This window comes from Lathamus discolor, chromosome 11 (assembly GCF_037157495.1).
Source record: "Lathamus discolor isolate bLatDis1 chromosome 11, bLatDis1.hap1, whole genome shotgun sequence".
NCBI lineage: Eukaryota > Metazoa > Chordata > Aves > Psittaciformes > Psittacidae > Lathamus > Lathamus discolor.
Genome location: NC_088894.1, coordinates 5,290,367 through 5,302,238, shown reverse-complemented (window position 1 = coordinate 5,302,238; position 11,872 = coordinate 5,290,367). Strand labels below are relative to the sequence as shown.

General features: G+C 47.3%; 1 protein-coding gene across 4 annotated transcripts; it reads left to right on the top strand.

The window, feature by feature from the left end:
• The first annotated feature begins 2,751 nt into the window (after positions 1-2,751).
• Positions 2,752-10,821, top strand: OCSTAMP (osteoclast stimulatory transmembrane protein). Of its 4 annotated transcripts, none has more exons than XM_065691431.1 (4): positions 2,752-4,540; positions 5,413-6,457; positions 7,463-7,806; positions 10,719-10,821. In XM_065691431.1, exons 1-3 carry the CDS (start codon positions 4,497-4,499, stop codon positions 7,802-7,804), a joined length of 1,431 nt encoding a protein of 476 aa, XP_065547503.1. In that variant the 5' UTR covers positions 2,752-4,496; the 3' UTR covers positions 7,805-7,806; positions 10,719-10,821. The 4 variants fall into 4 exon arrangements, with proteins under 4 accessions (XP_065547503.1, XP_065547504.1, XP_065547505.1 ...); XM_065691432.1 differs by lacking the exon at positions 10,719-10,821 and adding an exon at positions 9,387-10,686; XM_065691433.1 differs by lacking the exon at positions 10,719-10,821 and adding an exon at positions 5,188-5,291 and having other exon boundaries at positions 7,463-10,686.
• Positions 10,822-11,872: the final 1,051 nt, after the last annotated feature.

The following is an 11,872-nucleotide window of genomic DNA, read 5'->3' as shown; positions in this document are numbered from 1 at the left end:
GTCCTGCTGCGGCTGGAGCTGCTGCTGCAGGGACCGGAGTCTGTCACTGGAACAGAGCTGCCTCTGTCCCTGCAGCCTGGAGGACAGGCAGTGAGGGACTTGGGTTGTCCAATTTCGAGGCTCAAAGGGTAACATCCAGCCCAGCTCTGTTGCAGATGTCAGGGTCACAGGTTTGCTTACAGGTATCAGCTCTGGCTTGGTGCATCCTAGATGAATCCAGGGCAGTTTTACTCGGGTAAGAAAGCAGAACTGAGACCACAAAGTTTGTGTAGAAGCCTCAAGAAATCACTGCTAGCATCCTGGCATGTCTGTGGCACTCTCTGTCTAGAGATCAGAAGGTATTTCACAAATGCAGCCAGGGAAGATGTTTTATCTCTGTGCTGACATGAGAAACAGAGGGGGACCAGTGACTTACCCAATGTCACAAAAAGGGGCCTTGGCAGACCTGAGAAAGGTGTGAGAGTCCCTGGATCCTAAACCTCTACCTCAGTCAAAGACCTGGCTTCTGCCAGCTCTATCAGCAGCCTCTGTGTTTCCAAGGGCTCACCAGGGGAGCTGGTTTAAGGTGTGTGGACAACAGCATTACCCAGTTCTGCTATTCCATATCCAGGCATCTGTGAGAGCAGGGCTGGGCTGGCCTGCTTGATTTGTGAATTTTTATTTTAAACAGAGATTTAAAGATTTAGCATTTCTGGGGTTCAAGGATCACCTTCCCTGCGGGAATAACTTCTGATTCCGTTTGCTTCTGCTAGGACTGAAACTTGCCCAAAGCTGCTTTAATGGTAAGTCAACCCCATTATTTTTGACGGGTCTGTGATTGTGAGTAGAGATATGAAAATTCCCAGGAAAGGGCATTTCAAGTTCTGTGCTAACCTGCTATAACTTCAGCTGTGTTATTTTTAAAGGAAATTTGCCTGCTTATGCACTGTTTCTGTAGGAGTGTAAAAATCCAGCAACCAGAACAAAAGCCATTCACATTAGCAGCCTGCTTGTGAATTTTAATTAACAGGAAATGCCACTCACACATTGAAATTCAACATCAAGAATATCTCTGCTTTGCTCCTTTGATGTTCCCCATCCAACCCTAGATCAACATCCACATGTTCTCCTGAGACTTGGAGGAAAATCATTCTGGTTTATTTACAGTAGGAAAGCATTTTGTAGCATCTTTTATCCCAGAAGCATTCGGGTTGCTTTCCAAGCTGTCCACACAGAAGAGCTGCTGTGTGGGTCTTTGCAGCAGTGAGTGTTTCTGGGGCTGTGCTCAGCCAATTCGCTCCCAGCAGCAATGCTGGGAGGTCAGGAGAGAAAGGGAAAGATTCCTGAAACAAAGGAAAGCTTGGCATGACGGAGGAAATTCAGCTGTTGCAGCTTAGGTAGCCTTGGTTCTCTTATCACATGTATTCCTCATCAGTCACCAAAAAGATGTTGCTGTGATTCTTCTTTATTTCTGTAGTAGAAACCTAATAAGACATGACCTGGCTCTGTATCACCATAAGTTGTTTGTTTGCATGTGATCTTAGCAAGGAAAGAATCACCACTGATGGGCTAATCCTTCCTACATCCTCAATGTCTTGCGTTGGCAGAATAATGTGATCAACAGGTGCTGATGATATTGCCATGAAGAAATGTTTTCAGCCTTAAATCATCCTATTTCTAGCCCTCCAGTCGTCATCTTTATTTTCTTAACCTGTATAGTTCATGTACCCCATGCTCTACCTGTGATTCAGCTGCTCCTTTATGTTGCAACCCCTCCCATCATTGTCACCCTTGTGGGGTTACACTGTCGCTACAGGTTGAACTTGATGGCGTCTTGGCAAGAGGCTCTTGTTCTTGCTGTCTTGAGACCCATGCTGAGCCCTGCAGTGTGCAAAGCAGAAATGGATTTGAACTCTCTGCCCGGGTGGGTGCAAGCTCAGCCACCACCCCTAATCAGAGCGAAGCCAGGCTGTGCTTCCTGGCTACGACACAAATGAAACCCTCTGTTGTCTTCTTACGGTTACAGCAAGCTAGCTGCAGGCGTGGTTCTCTTCCTTGTTTCCTGCTGTGGTGTTAAAAAGTCTAAATGAGGGATGTTAGAAATTGTTAGAGCTTTTGCTCTGTAGATACTGGAGCTTGTCAAAAAATCAAAGTCCCTTTAACGACCGAGGAGCTGAGCCACAAGATCCCCAGTGACACAGTGTGGGAAAGGCTCCTCAGAGCATCCCAGGGGATAGTGTCCACATCCCCAACACCGGCTCGACAGCCTCCCGCTTCACTGCCTCAGTTACGGAGCTGAAGCGAGCAGACCTTGAGGTACTTTAGCAGGATGTGACCGCAAGATGTCACAATTGCTTTGCTGAGATGCGCGGTCCTGCCCCCCTTCACCCACCGGTCTTGTGTGTGTCTTCTTGTATGTCTATAATCACACACTGCTGGTGCTTTTTATGGCAAAGCAAACTTGTCCGTTGTGTCCTGGGGAAACTTGGGCATTGATGGTTCTAGCTCAATTGCAGGTTATCAGTTTGGGGTATAAAACAGGAGATACACTAGGTTTAGACACACACACACACACACACACACCCAGCCCAGCCTGCAGAGATCAATTTTGAGCTGAGCCAGAGGAAAAACCTAGGTTTGACTTTGCGTACAAACACTTCTGGGTGCTGCTACTGGTCAGACAATTTCCCTACAGACCTCAGCTCCCGATAGCAGCACATGCAGCAAACACTCATCACAATGTTGTGGGCTTCTTTATAGTCTATTGCTAACTTTTCCTTTTTCCCTTTTTTTTCTGCCCCAGAAAACTACCTGCTTAGCCTGGATGTGGTCTCAGGGGCCGATGCTACTATCAGTTAGCTCTGAAGTACCATGAAAAAGAAGTTTAATCTTAGAAGGAGAATCTGATGAGCTTTGCAGGATGCAGCTATGGGCATTTTGGGGTGATCCCTTACAGTCGGCACATTGAATTAAGACCTAATTCATGGACTGTGCAAGCAATTGCTATGGATGCTCCAAACAAATAGCACTGTCTTTTGTGCCCGCCTGGCTGGTGCCTCTTCCCAGCTGGAGCCAGTCAGGGTTTCTCATTGGGCACAACGAGAAAAGCTTTGCTCTACCAATCACACAGGAAAAAGGAGAATAACTACAAAGCAGAGCTGTTGAGTGGAGCAGCAAGTGCAGGAAGGACCTTGTCTGGTACCTGCAGGAGGGGCTGAGGAGGCGGGCGGAGGTTTGCTCTGCCTGCTTGGGCTCATCCAACAACTGCTGCAGACGTAGGCCTGGCCATGTCCCCTGGGGAAGGTGCTGCTCCCCCACTGCTTGCTGGACAGCACAGCCCCACGTGCTCTGTCCCCAGGGGCAGCCAGGCCAGGGCTGACCCCCAGCCCTTTGCCTTTTCCTGCCCAGGGGAGCATGAGAACATCCCAGGGGCCTGTTGGTTCCCAGCCTGCAGGAGGGCTTGGCTTGGAGCAGCGGGTCCCGTAAGGAATGGGCTCAGCAGCAGATGGGTGAGCTCGGTCATATTTGCCCGCAAGTGGTGGCTTAGTGTAAGAACATCTCATAAAGGGGCAGCTGTGGTGGGAGCCAGGGAAGGCTCCTGTACCCCCCGAGCTCCCTGCGAGGGGAAGGCAGTGGTTGTACACGTTTCTTGTTTGCCAGCTGATAAGAGAAGACAGATTCCTTTCCTCTGGAAACATAACTGAGGAGCAGGCACCACAGGCTGGTCCTCAGTTCCTGGCAGGCAGGTTTGGTGGTTGGAGCTCTGTGCCCTGCGCATCCCAGGGGTCAGGTGAGTTGGTCCTACAGGGAGTGCACATCCTGGCCTGGGAACTTGTCAGCAGCCTGGGAATCCTGCCTGTGGCAGGGTTTTCTCTGCAGTGGATTTGCTGGCTGCAGGGAATTGGGAACGGTTCAAGTTTGAAGCTTCATCTTCCTCTACTAGGACTAAGAGATGAGCATTTAAGCAGCTTATGAACCTGGCATATGAGCTCATGGATTCAGTAGGGAGCAGCAGCCTGCCAGAACAGATGAACATTATCAGCACATGGTTTGCTGGATCCCATCATACCCTTTGTGCCATGGCTGGTGTCTAAAAGAGGAAAAGGTCCCCTTCTCCCTGAGAGAAGTCCTAACCTTGCTGCTGAATGGTGGGCAGTGCAAGGAGAAGTCAGCTGGGATGACACAGCTGATTTCCCCACAGTCCATGTGATGCTTGTTCCATCTTCACCAGCCCATATGTCACTGACTCATTTTTCTCAGCTACGTGTCATGAAAACAAGCATTCTCTGCAACAACAGTAGGACCAGAAGCGGTGTAAAGCCCAAGCAGTGTTGTGCATCTTAGCAGTGGTGTTTCACACCAGGTTTGCCCGCTCAGATCAGGAATTGCCAACATTGCTGATCTGAACTGCCTTAAAGCATTATTTGGCTTTTTGGACCCCTGTCTCTGGTGGCAGTTGCTTTGATTTCCCATCCTGTGTGTGCCAGGAGCTGCATCCAGGATCTTCTCTCAGAGCAATGGAGAGTTTTCAAGCAAGAGTGGGGCACCTCTCTGCCACTGGGTATGTAGTGACTGCTTTAATCCCTCTTCTTCCCTCTGCCTTGATAGCTGTTGAATTGCGTTTTCCCCTGAAAAGCCTCCTTTCCTAGTCAAAATCATTCCCCACAGGACAGTCCCCAGGGTTTGCCTGGCTGGGTTTAATCCTGGGGAGAGGCTCCTTCTCCCCACCAGGTTTTCTGGTCTCTGGAGAATCAGTCCAGATGTGAGGCCTGAGAAATCATATTTCTTCCCACATCTTTGTTTTTGTTAGACATTTAAATAGCTTTATGGGACATTTCATCCGTCTGCAGTGGCCAAATTCATATCCTTGGAGATTTCCTCTGGCACTGTTGCTTCGGTGTGAAACTGTTTTCTCTGATCAGTTCTGTATTCATCACATTTAAACCTGCAGAATTTGGGCTGGTCTCTGTTTAAGAGGCATGGAGATCAGGAACTGCCACTCAACTGCCTCTTATCCATTGAACACCTTGTAATTATAGAGCTGGTTGAACGATTTCCACAGCAGCCGGAAGCCTCCCGTTTCTCCCTCCTGCATCCTCTAAATAACAGCTAAGGCCATTCTGAGCCACTGGCACTGAGCTGACCTCTCTGAATGACTTTATTATGATCTTGGTAGAACAATACAATGCTTTCCTGTGCTTGCATTAGAGGAGGAGCAGTCACATTGTACTTGGTATTGGATCTTTCAAGAAATACCTTGAACTCCCCTGTTCTGCGTGATTTCAGGGAAGATCTCTGTCCCAGCTACTCAGGTTAGCAAAGGAGTGAGACCAGGGGCACCTGGAAAAGGACATTCTGAAGATCCATGTGTGATCATCTCAGGAAAGCCCCTCAATTAATGTGTTTCCATACTTCCCTCTGTTCGTTTTACAGCATGAGAGCCCGTGTCTACTGTGAAGACTTTCTGCTCCCAAAGGTGTGCAGGACTGTTGCAGGCCTATGGTCAGTTTACTCCAAGCCTGTCCCAGCAAACAGCAGAGAGGTGTGGACCTTGTTTCTGCAGTGTTCCTGTGTCACAGCAGTGATAGGAGGCCTCTTTTACAACTGGATGTTTGCTTCCCTGGAGTACTCCTGGCATCTCTCCGTTGCAATGGCCATCTCCTTCAGTCTGCTCCTTCTCCTAGCCCTTTTCTTGGTGCATCCTGCACGTTGTGTCTTCAGTATCATTATGCCTACATTAGGCACCAAACAAGGCCGGAAGCTCCTCTTATCAACCTGTGTCATGATAGTAGTGGTTAACGTAACACCCAACATCATAAGCAACATTAAAACCATACTGCAAGTTATTAAGTGCATCTGCAAGAATTCCTCTGAGAGTCTTTTGAACTCAACTGCTCTGCTAGAGACAGCAACCTGGGAGTTTGGGGATGCAATCCAAGAAACCGTTCATTCCATTACTATTTATAAGCCTATGAATGGACATTTTCAGTTTTCATTGCTAAAGAACAGCTCCTCGATTTACCAACAAATGCATCTTGCTGGTGAGAAAATTGGGAGGGACTTTTTGGCTGTTGAGTTACTGGTCAAAGATGCTGTACGAGTAGGCAACAAGGTGGTTGCTGGTTTCTCCATGCTCTATCTCTGTTTTGAGTCCTCCTGCTATTTGAAAAATTATCTCACCAATCTCCGCTTTGACAATTTTTACATCACCAAGAAGCTGGAGCGTTTAGCTGTGGACAGAAAAGCAGCTTATCTGCTGGTGGGCTCATCCAAAACCCTCATTCGACCAACAGGCTTGAAGCTGTCCCGGGAAGAAGTGATGTTGTGCCTTGTGCAAGCCATGCTCCTTACCGTGGCCCTGATGCTGATGCTGGTGGTCATGGCCATGGACCACTTTGCATTCAGCATGGCAGACACTGCAGTGAGAAAGGCAGCTCAGTTCTCCACGGTGCCTGTTGCTCTCAGCATCAAATACAGTGTAAGTGCTGGAGTCCCTTGCCCTTCACTGTACTGGGACCATGCTGTGTATCACATCATGGGAGGCAGCAATGGGGATTGCAGTCTTTGTAGCCTTATTTGTACTATACTTTCCTTCCCAGCAAGCAGCTAGACTAACAATGAAACAGGCTTGGGGGAGAGGAAGTGGAAGCATAACCTCAGTTGCTCTTTCCAGCGCATGTAATAGTAGCTCCAAATTACAGCCCCTTGAGAGAAAGATGAGGAGCAAATTGTGCCTCATACTGCGAAGGCACTGCTAGCATGTGACAGTCAGATATGTTATCTCTTATCCAGCCTAGGCAGGGTAGAGGAATGGGTGACCCTACAGCACTGTTGTCCCCATGGCAGAGCGGGTGTAAGGAACGGAGAAGTAGATGAATACACATCTGGGTTGTGAGGATGTCTCCTTAGCAAACTGCACTAACCGATCTTCAAAGAGATAGCCCGTTCACTGGCTTTGCTGTCACCCCATGCAATCCTTTTCACAAACCTACCCAGTTTCTATCTATTTTAATATCCTTTAGCTGGGCTAGTTCTGCTTTAGTTTGTCAGCTTTTCTCTTCTACCATGCAGCCTGGCTCCCTCCCCAGCCCCAGGGTTTCATAGTGCAGATAGCTGCTTATGATGAATTTACAGTAAAATAATCAGGGCTTAGAAGAAAACCTCTAGTATTCAAATATGCAGCCACTAATCCTGCTGTCTGGATTGTGTCTTTCATTGTAAATCTCACACAATGAATACCTGTAACAACAGATAAAGGTGACAGGTAGGGCTGGGTCTCACCATACCAAGTGCTTAGCAGGTACACATCATGCTGTTACTCTCCCTGAGCCTGAAGTGTATATGCACTTCAATGTTCTTCTTTCTTTTAATGCACCCAAACAACCTGTATGAGTAATTACACACCCCCAAGCTGATGTTCTTGTAGTAACCAGTTGATTGGGGTTTGTTCATACCCCACTTAACTTTAAACTCTCTATTTCAGGCTAAAATAGGGTTTGTGCCCTTTCTGTCAAAAATTCCAGGGATTCCTTACCAAGAAACACCACTTCAGGACTTTGAGAGAAGCTACCACCATCACCTGATCTTCAGCTCTGCCCACTGCAGGATCAGCCCCCCGACACCTCCCAACCCCTCCGTGCTGCTTGTCACGGGACTGCTCTTCTGCATCCTCTATGCCACCGTATTCCTGGAAACCTATGCTCATCGCCTGTGCAGAGCAATTGCAGCCTCCTTCTTTGAGAGCTGGGAGGAGAAGCGGGTGCTTCACCTCTACAAGAAGCTGTCCAGGAAGCACCAGGAGGAGCAAAACGTGGAGAGAAACTAAGGGTACTTTTGGGAATACAGGGGATGCCTGAGAACTGTGGCAGTGGTGGGGCACAGGCTTCTGCCATGGGATTATGCATTTAAATTCACAGAGTCAGTGTTTGGAGTAGGAGGAAAAATATTTCCCCAAAAGAAGGCGAAATGTCTCATTTTGCGTTAATTTCAGAAAAATGGGCTCAAAAATTCACTTTTTAATTTTAATCTAGAAGGTTTGGAGTCAGCTGTTCCGAGAGTGGTGGGAGATAACTCGTATGACTTTGAGGGTATCTCCAGAATTAGGGAAGGCTAGCTGGGTAATATGTGGGAGTTGGGGTGGGGGAGAGCTCATTGACCTCCCCAACCACATCCATACAGGAAGAAGTACACAGTGAGAAAAGAAACTCCTTCGATTTGGTTAATTTACCTTTAAGGGAACTTTTCCTTTCACCTTTCACGCACAGATATCCGGGCACACTGGATAAATATAACACTTTAGAAAATAGTTTATTCACCTAAGGAAGTGTCATTTCCACCCACTGAAATAAATTCAAGATCAATATGACCATGAGATGTACATCCTGGGCATGGGGGTGGTGGAAATCAGCGCATGAGGAGTTTATGAAATGACTTCACACTGGCTCTTTAAATGAAATAGAAATAAAATAGCTGGAGAAGGTCAGAAGAGGATGAGAGCAGCCAAAAAAGCCAGTTTGGGTGTTGGTCTGTTTTCCCAAGTAAAAAGTGACAGGATGAGAGGAAACGGCCTCAGGTTGTGCCAGGGCATGTTTAGATTGGGTATTAGGAAGAATTTTTTCACCAAAGGGGTTGTCAAGCTTTGGAACAACTGCCCAAGGAAATGGAAATGGTGGAATCACCATCCCTGCAGGTATTTAGGAGATGTGTAGGTACGGCACAGAGGGACATGTTGGACTTGGCAGTGCTGGGTTAATGTTTGGACTTTTCCAATCTAGAAGCATTTAGGCCAGCATTATGGAAAACTTCAAAACTGGTAGATAGAAACTTGACATTTAAGTCAGTGCTTTGCAGGGAACAGGGAAGCAGCAGGACGTGGAGGGCTGGACTTGCCTGAACCGAGATCTGGTTTTGCGTGTTGGGCTGTTTCAAACTCAGAAGCTGTGGTATTGCAGATGCAAAATCCATCACTGAAACATGAAACATGTTCCTTTTGAATGAGAGGCAGAACGGACACATTTCTAAGGGCAAGAGCCAGAGTAAGGGGAGATAAATCAGTGCCAGGTTAAAAACAAAGCAACTTCACAGCTTCATTTCTTCAAAGCATCTCTATTATTTTCCTCTCTTCTCCCATTACAGTCTTCATTAAGGTAATTATTTGATATAATACATCTCAATGAGATTAAATTACAGAAGTGATGTGGCAGCTGCAACCAGATGCACCAAATCCTCTCAGCTTCTGAGGTACATGAAACAAAGTAGGTCTGGATTATATATATATATATATATATATATATACACATACACATTTAAATTATCCCTCTAACAAAACCCTGGTGCATTCATCTCCCCAGGCTTCTTAATTCCTTGCTATTCTGATGATTAATCCAAGCACCTTTCTGCCTCTACAGCAACTACCGGGTTTCGTCATGGTGTTTCTCTAGAAAATGCTCTGTGCTCCTCTGTTTGGGGAAAGCAGAAAGATTTCCATGTGCACATCGAGCAGCCAAAATTGTCTGGAGCCAGGGGTTAAAATAGCCGGGAGGAGAGCAGAGGAACCCCTTCAGCCAGCAAACCATCCCAGCAGCATGTTGCCTTCCAATAACTACATCTTTAAAAGAAGCTTTTCCTTTTAAAGCATTATCTTTTTGGTATGACATTTGCATTAAGCTCGAAGAGAAAGATTTTTTCATGGCTATTGGCGTTTTGGGGACCCCCTCCCTATCCAAGCCGTGTGTAAATCCTCTCCCTGCCTTCTGAGAGAGGTCTTCAGAGGAGACTGGAGCATGGGGACAGGAGGCTGAAAGAGTGAAGTGCTGCGGACAAACATGGGGATGGGTTTTGTTTTAGAGATGGGCCCTCCGGGTTCAGATGGGCGCTTGGAGTGGATGAGATGGATGAAGATGACAAAGTAACAGCCTGAGTGTCCCATTGCATCCTTTGGACAGGCACTGCCCAGCTCCCAGCCAGGCCAGCTGAGCAGTGTGTGAGGCAGCTTCTGAAACACCCATTTTCAGCCTCAAAAATCATACTTATCAGGAAAAACTGACCTTCATCCAAAGCACTTCTCCCTGTCTTCTCTAGAGTTTCCTTCAGCTCCCACTAAATTTGAACTGCTAAAGACTAACCCCGGGAACTTCACACTTCTAGAGTAAAATTCAGCATCAGGCAAGCCTTGATTAGTGTAATTACATCTGCTTATAAGATAATGATCAGTGCGAGGTGCTGCCACTCTGCCTCTGGCCCCAAAGTTGCAGCCTTCATAACCCTTCACGAGGCAGAGATGTGCTCCCATTTTCCTTTTGCAGAAGAGACCAAGAATGAGATTTATAAAGTTCTTGGGTGGGTATCACACCAGTTTCATTGACAGGGAGCTATGGGCAGAGAGCCCTTGTTGCTGGCCTGCAGCTAGGCATCAATTCTCCAGCCACAGGAGGCAATGGATTGTGCCCCAGGTGCCATCTGCCTCCTTATCTTTGTGACCCTAATGTAGGGGTTTTAGCTTTGAAAGCTGTATAGAAATCAGCAAGGGAAGAATTTGACTTTGGAAGATGAATACGTTGTGAATTGCTGGTGAGGAGGTGAGTAGCTGCAAAAATTACCTTTCGTCATGGTCATGCTGAGGTTTGTTACTTAGAATTGAGGGAAATAAACGCTGTGAAGTGTTGCACTGTGCTGTGAAGTGTCATCTCGCTATGGCCAGAGGGAAAAAGCCACTTTGATATCTGTTATGGTTATTTCAGAGGTGAAGTTGCACTGATGTTAGAACGTGTGCATGCTGAAGGCTGATAGACTTGAACAGCACTGGGAAATCAATGCCCATGAAAAGGTGTTACCACAAGAGTCCTGTTGATGTCATCAAATACATGTATGTATCATACAGTTAAGTGATTAATCTGCTTTGAGGAGAAAGGAGATGTTGGAAGCTCTTTGCCATTATGCCACTTAACCCAGAGCGCAGATTTTCGTGTGAGAAACTAAACACAAATAACACAAATGTGGCACTTCAGTGGGAGACTCGGGGAAGAAGAGCTCTGAGTGGTTTCAGTCTGCAGTACCAGTGATGAGAGCCATGGGAAAACCACAGGTATGGAGCTAAACCTGAAGAAGTGTGCGGCAGAGATGAGACCCAGGGCAGCCTGTGTGGGGTGAGCAGAGGGGACCTGCCAGCACGGCTGAAAGGAGCCCGATCCCTGCAGTAACTTGCTTTTTCACCTCCCTGGTGGGTGTCAGCAGGAACAGAAGTGGGAAGTGAGGTCCTGAGGAGCGGAGGAAGCACTGAGGGTCCCTGCTTGTGCAGGAACAGCTTGTGCAGCACATCAGCTATGTTGTCCCTGGTGCCGAATTGGGCTGTGATGTTTTCCCTGGCCAGGGAAGCTGGTAGGAGGCAGCACTGCTGGAAATTGCTTTGTTCTCCTGAGAGGTGTTGTTCCTCAGCAAGATAAAGGTATGACAAATAGAAAATGTTACCTGTTACAGAGTCATTTTATGCACTTGAGAGGTAAGCTGCCGTGCCAGTTTGCTTAATGGTGCAAAAGAGAAATGCTGAAGAGATTTAAACAGCAGGCAAAGTTAATTTGTTTGCATATTTTTATTAAGTAGGACTAATTTAAAAGCCTCGCTATTTGCTAAGGGATTTCCATCTCTCAGAGCCCCTCCATACTCCTACCCTCACCCCTGCTCATCACGGCTCTCATTGCCTTCACTTTGGCTCAGCACCATGCTCAGTCTCACAGGCAGGAGGAAGTGGGGAACAAGGCTTTGCCCTGTGTCGCAAGCCTTGGTGCTGGGTCTGGAGCCCACGGGGCAGGTCCTGCGTGTCCATCTCCTCCGGGAAATCCCAGCTGGGGTGACCCATGGCTTAGATCTGAGGTTTTCCTTCAAAATGGGTTGAGAA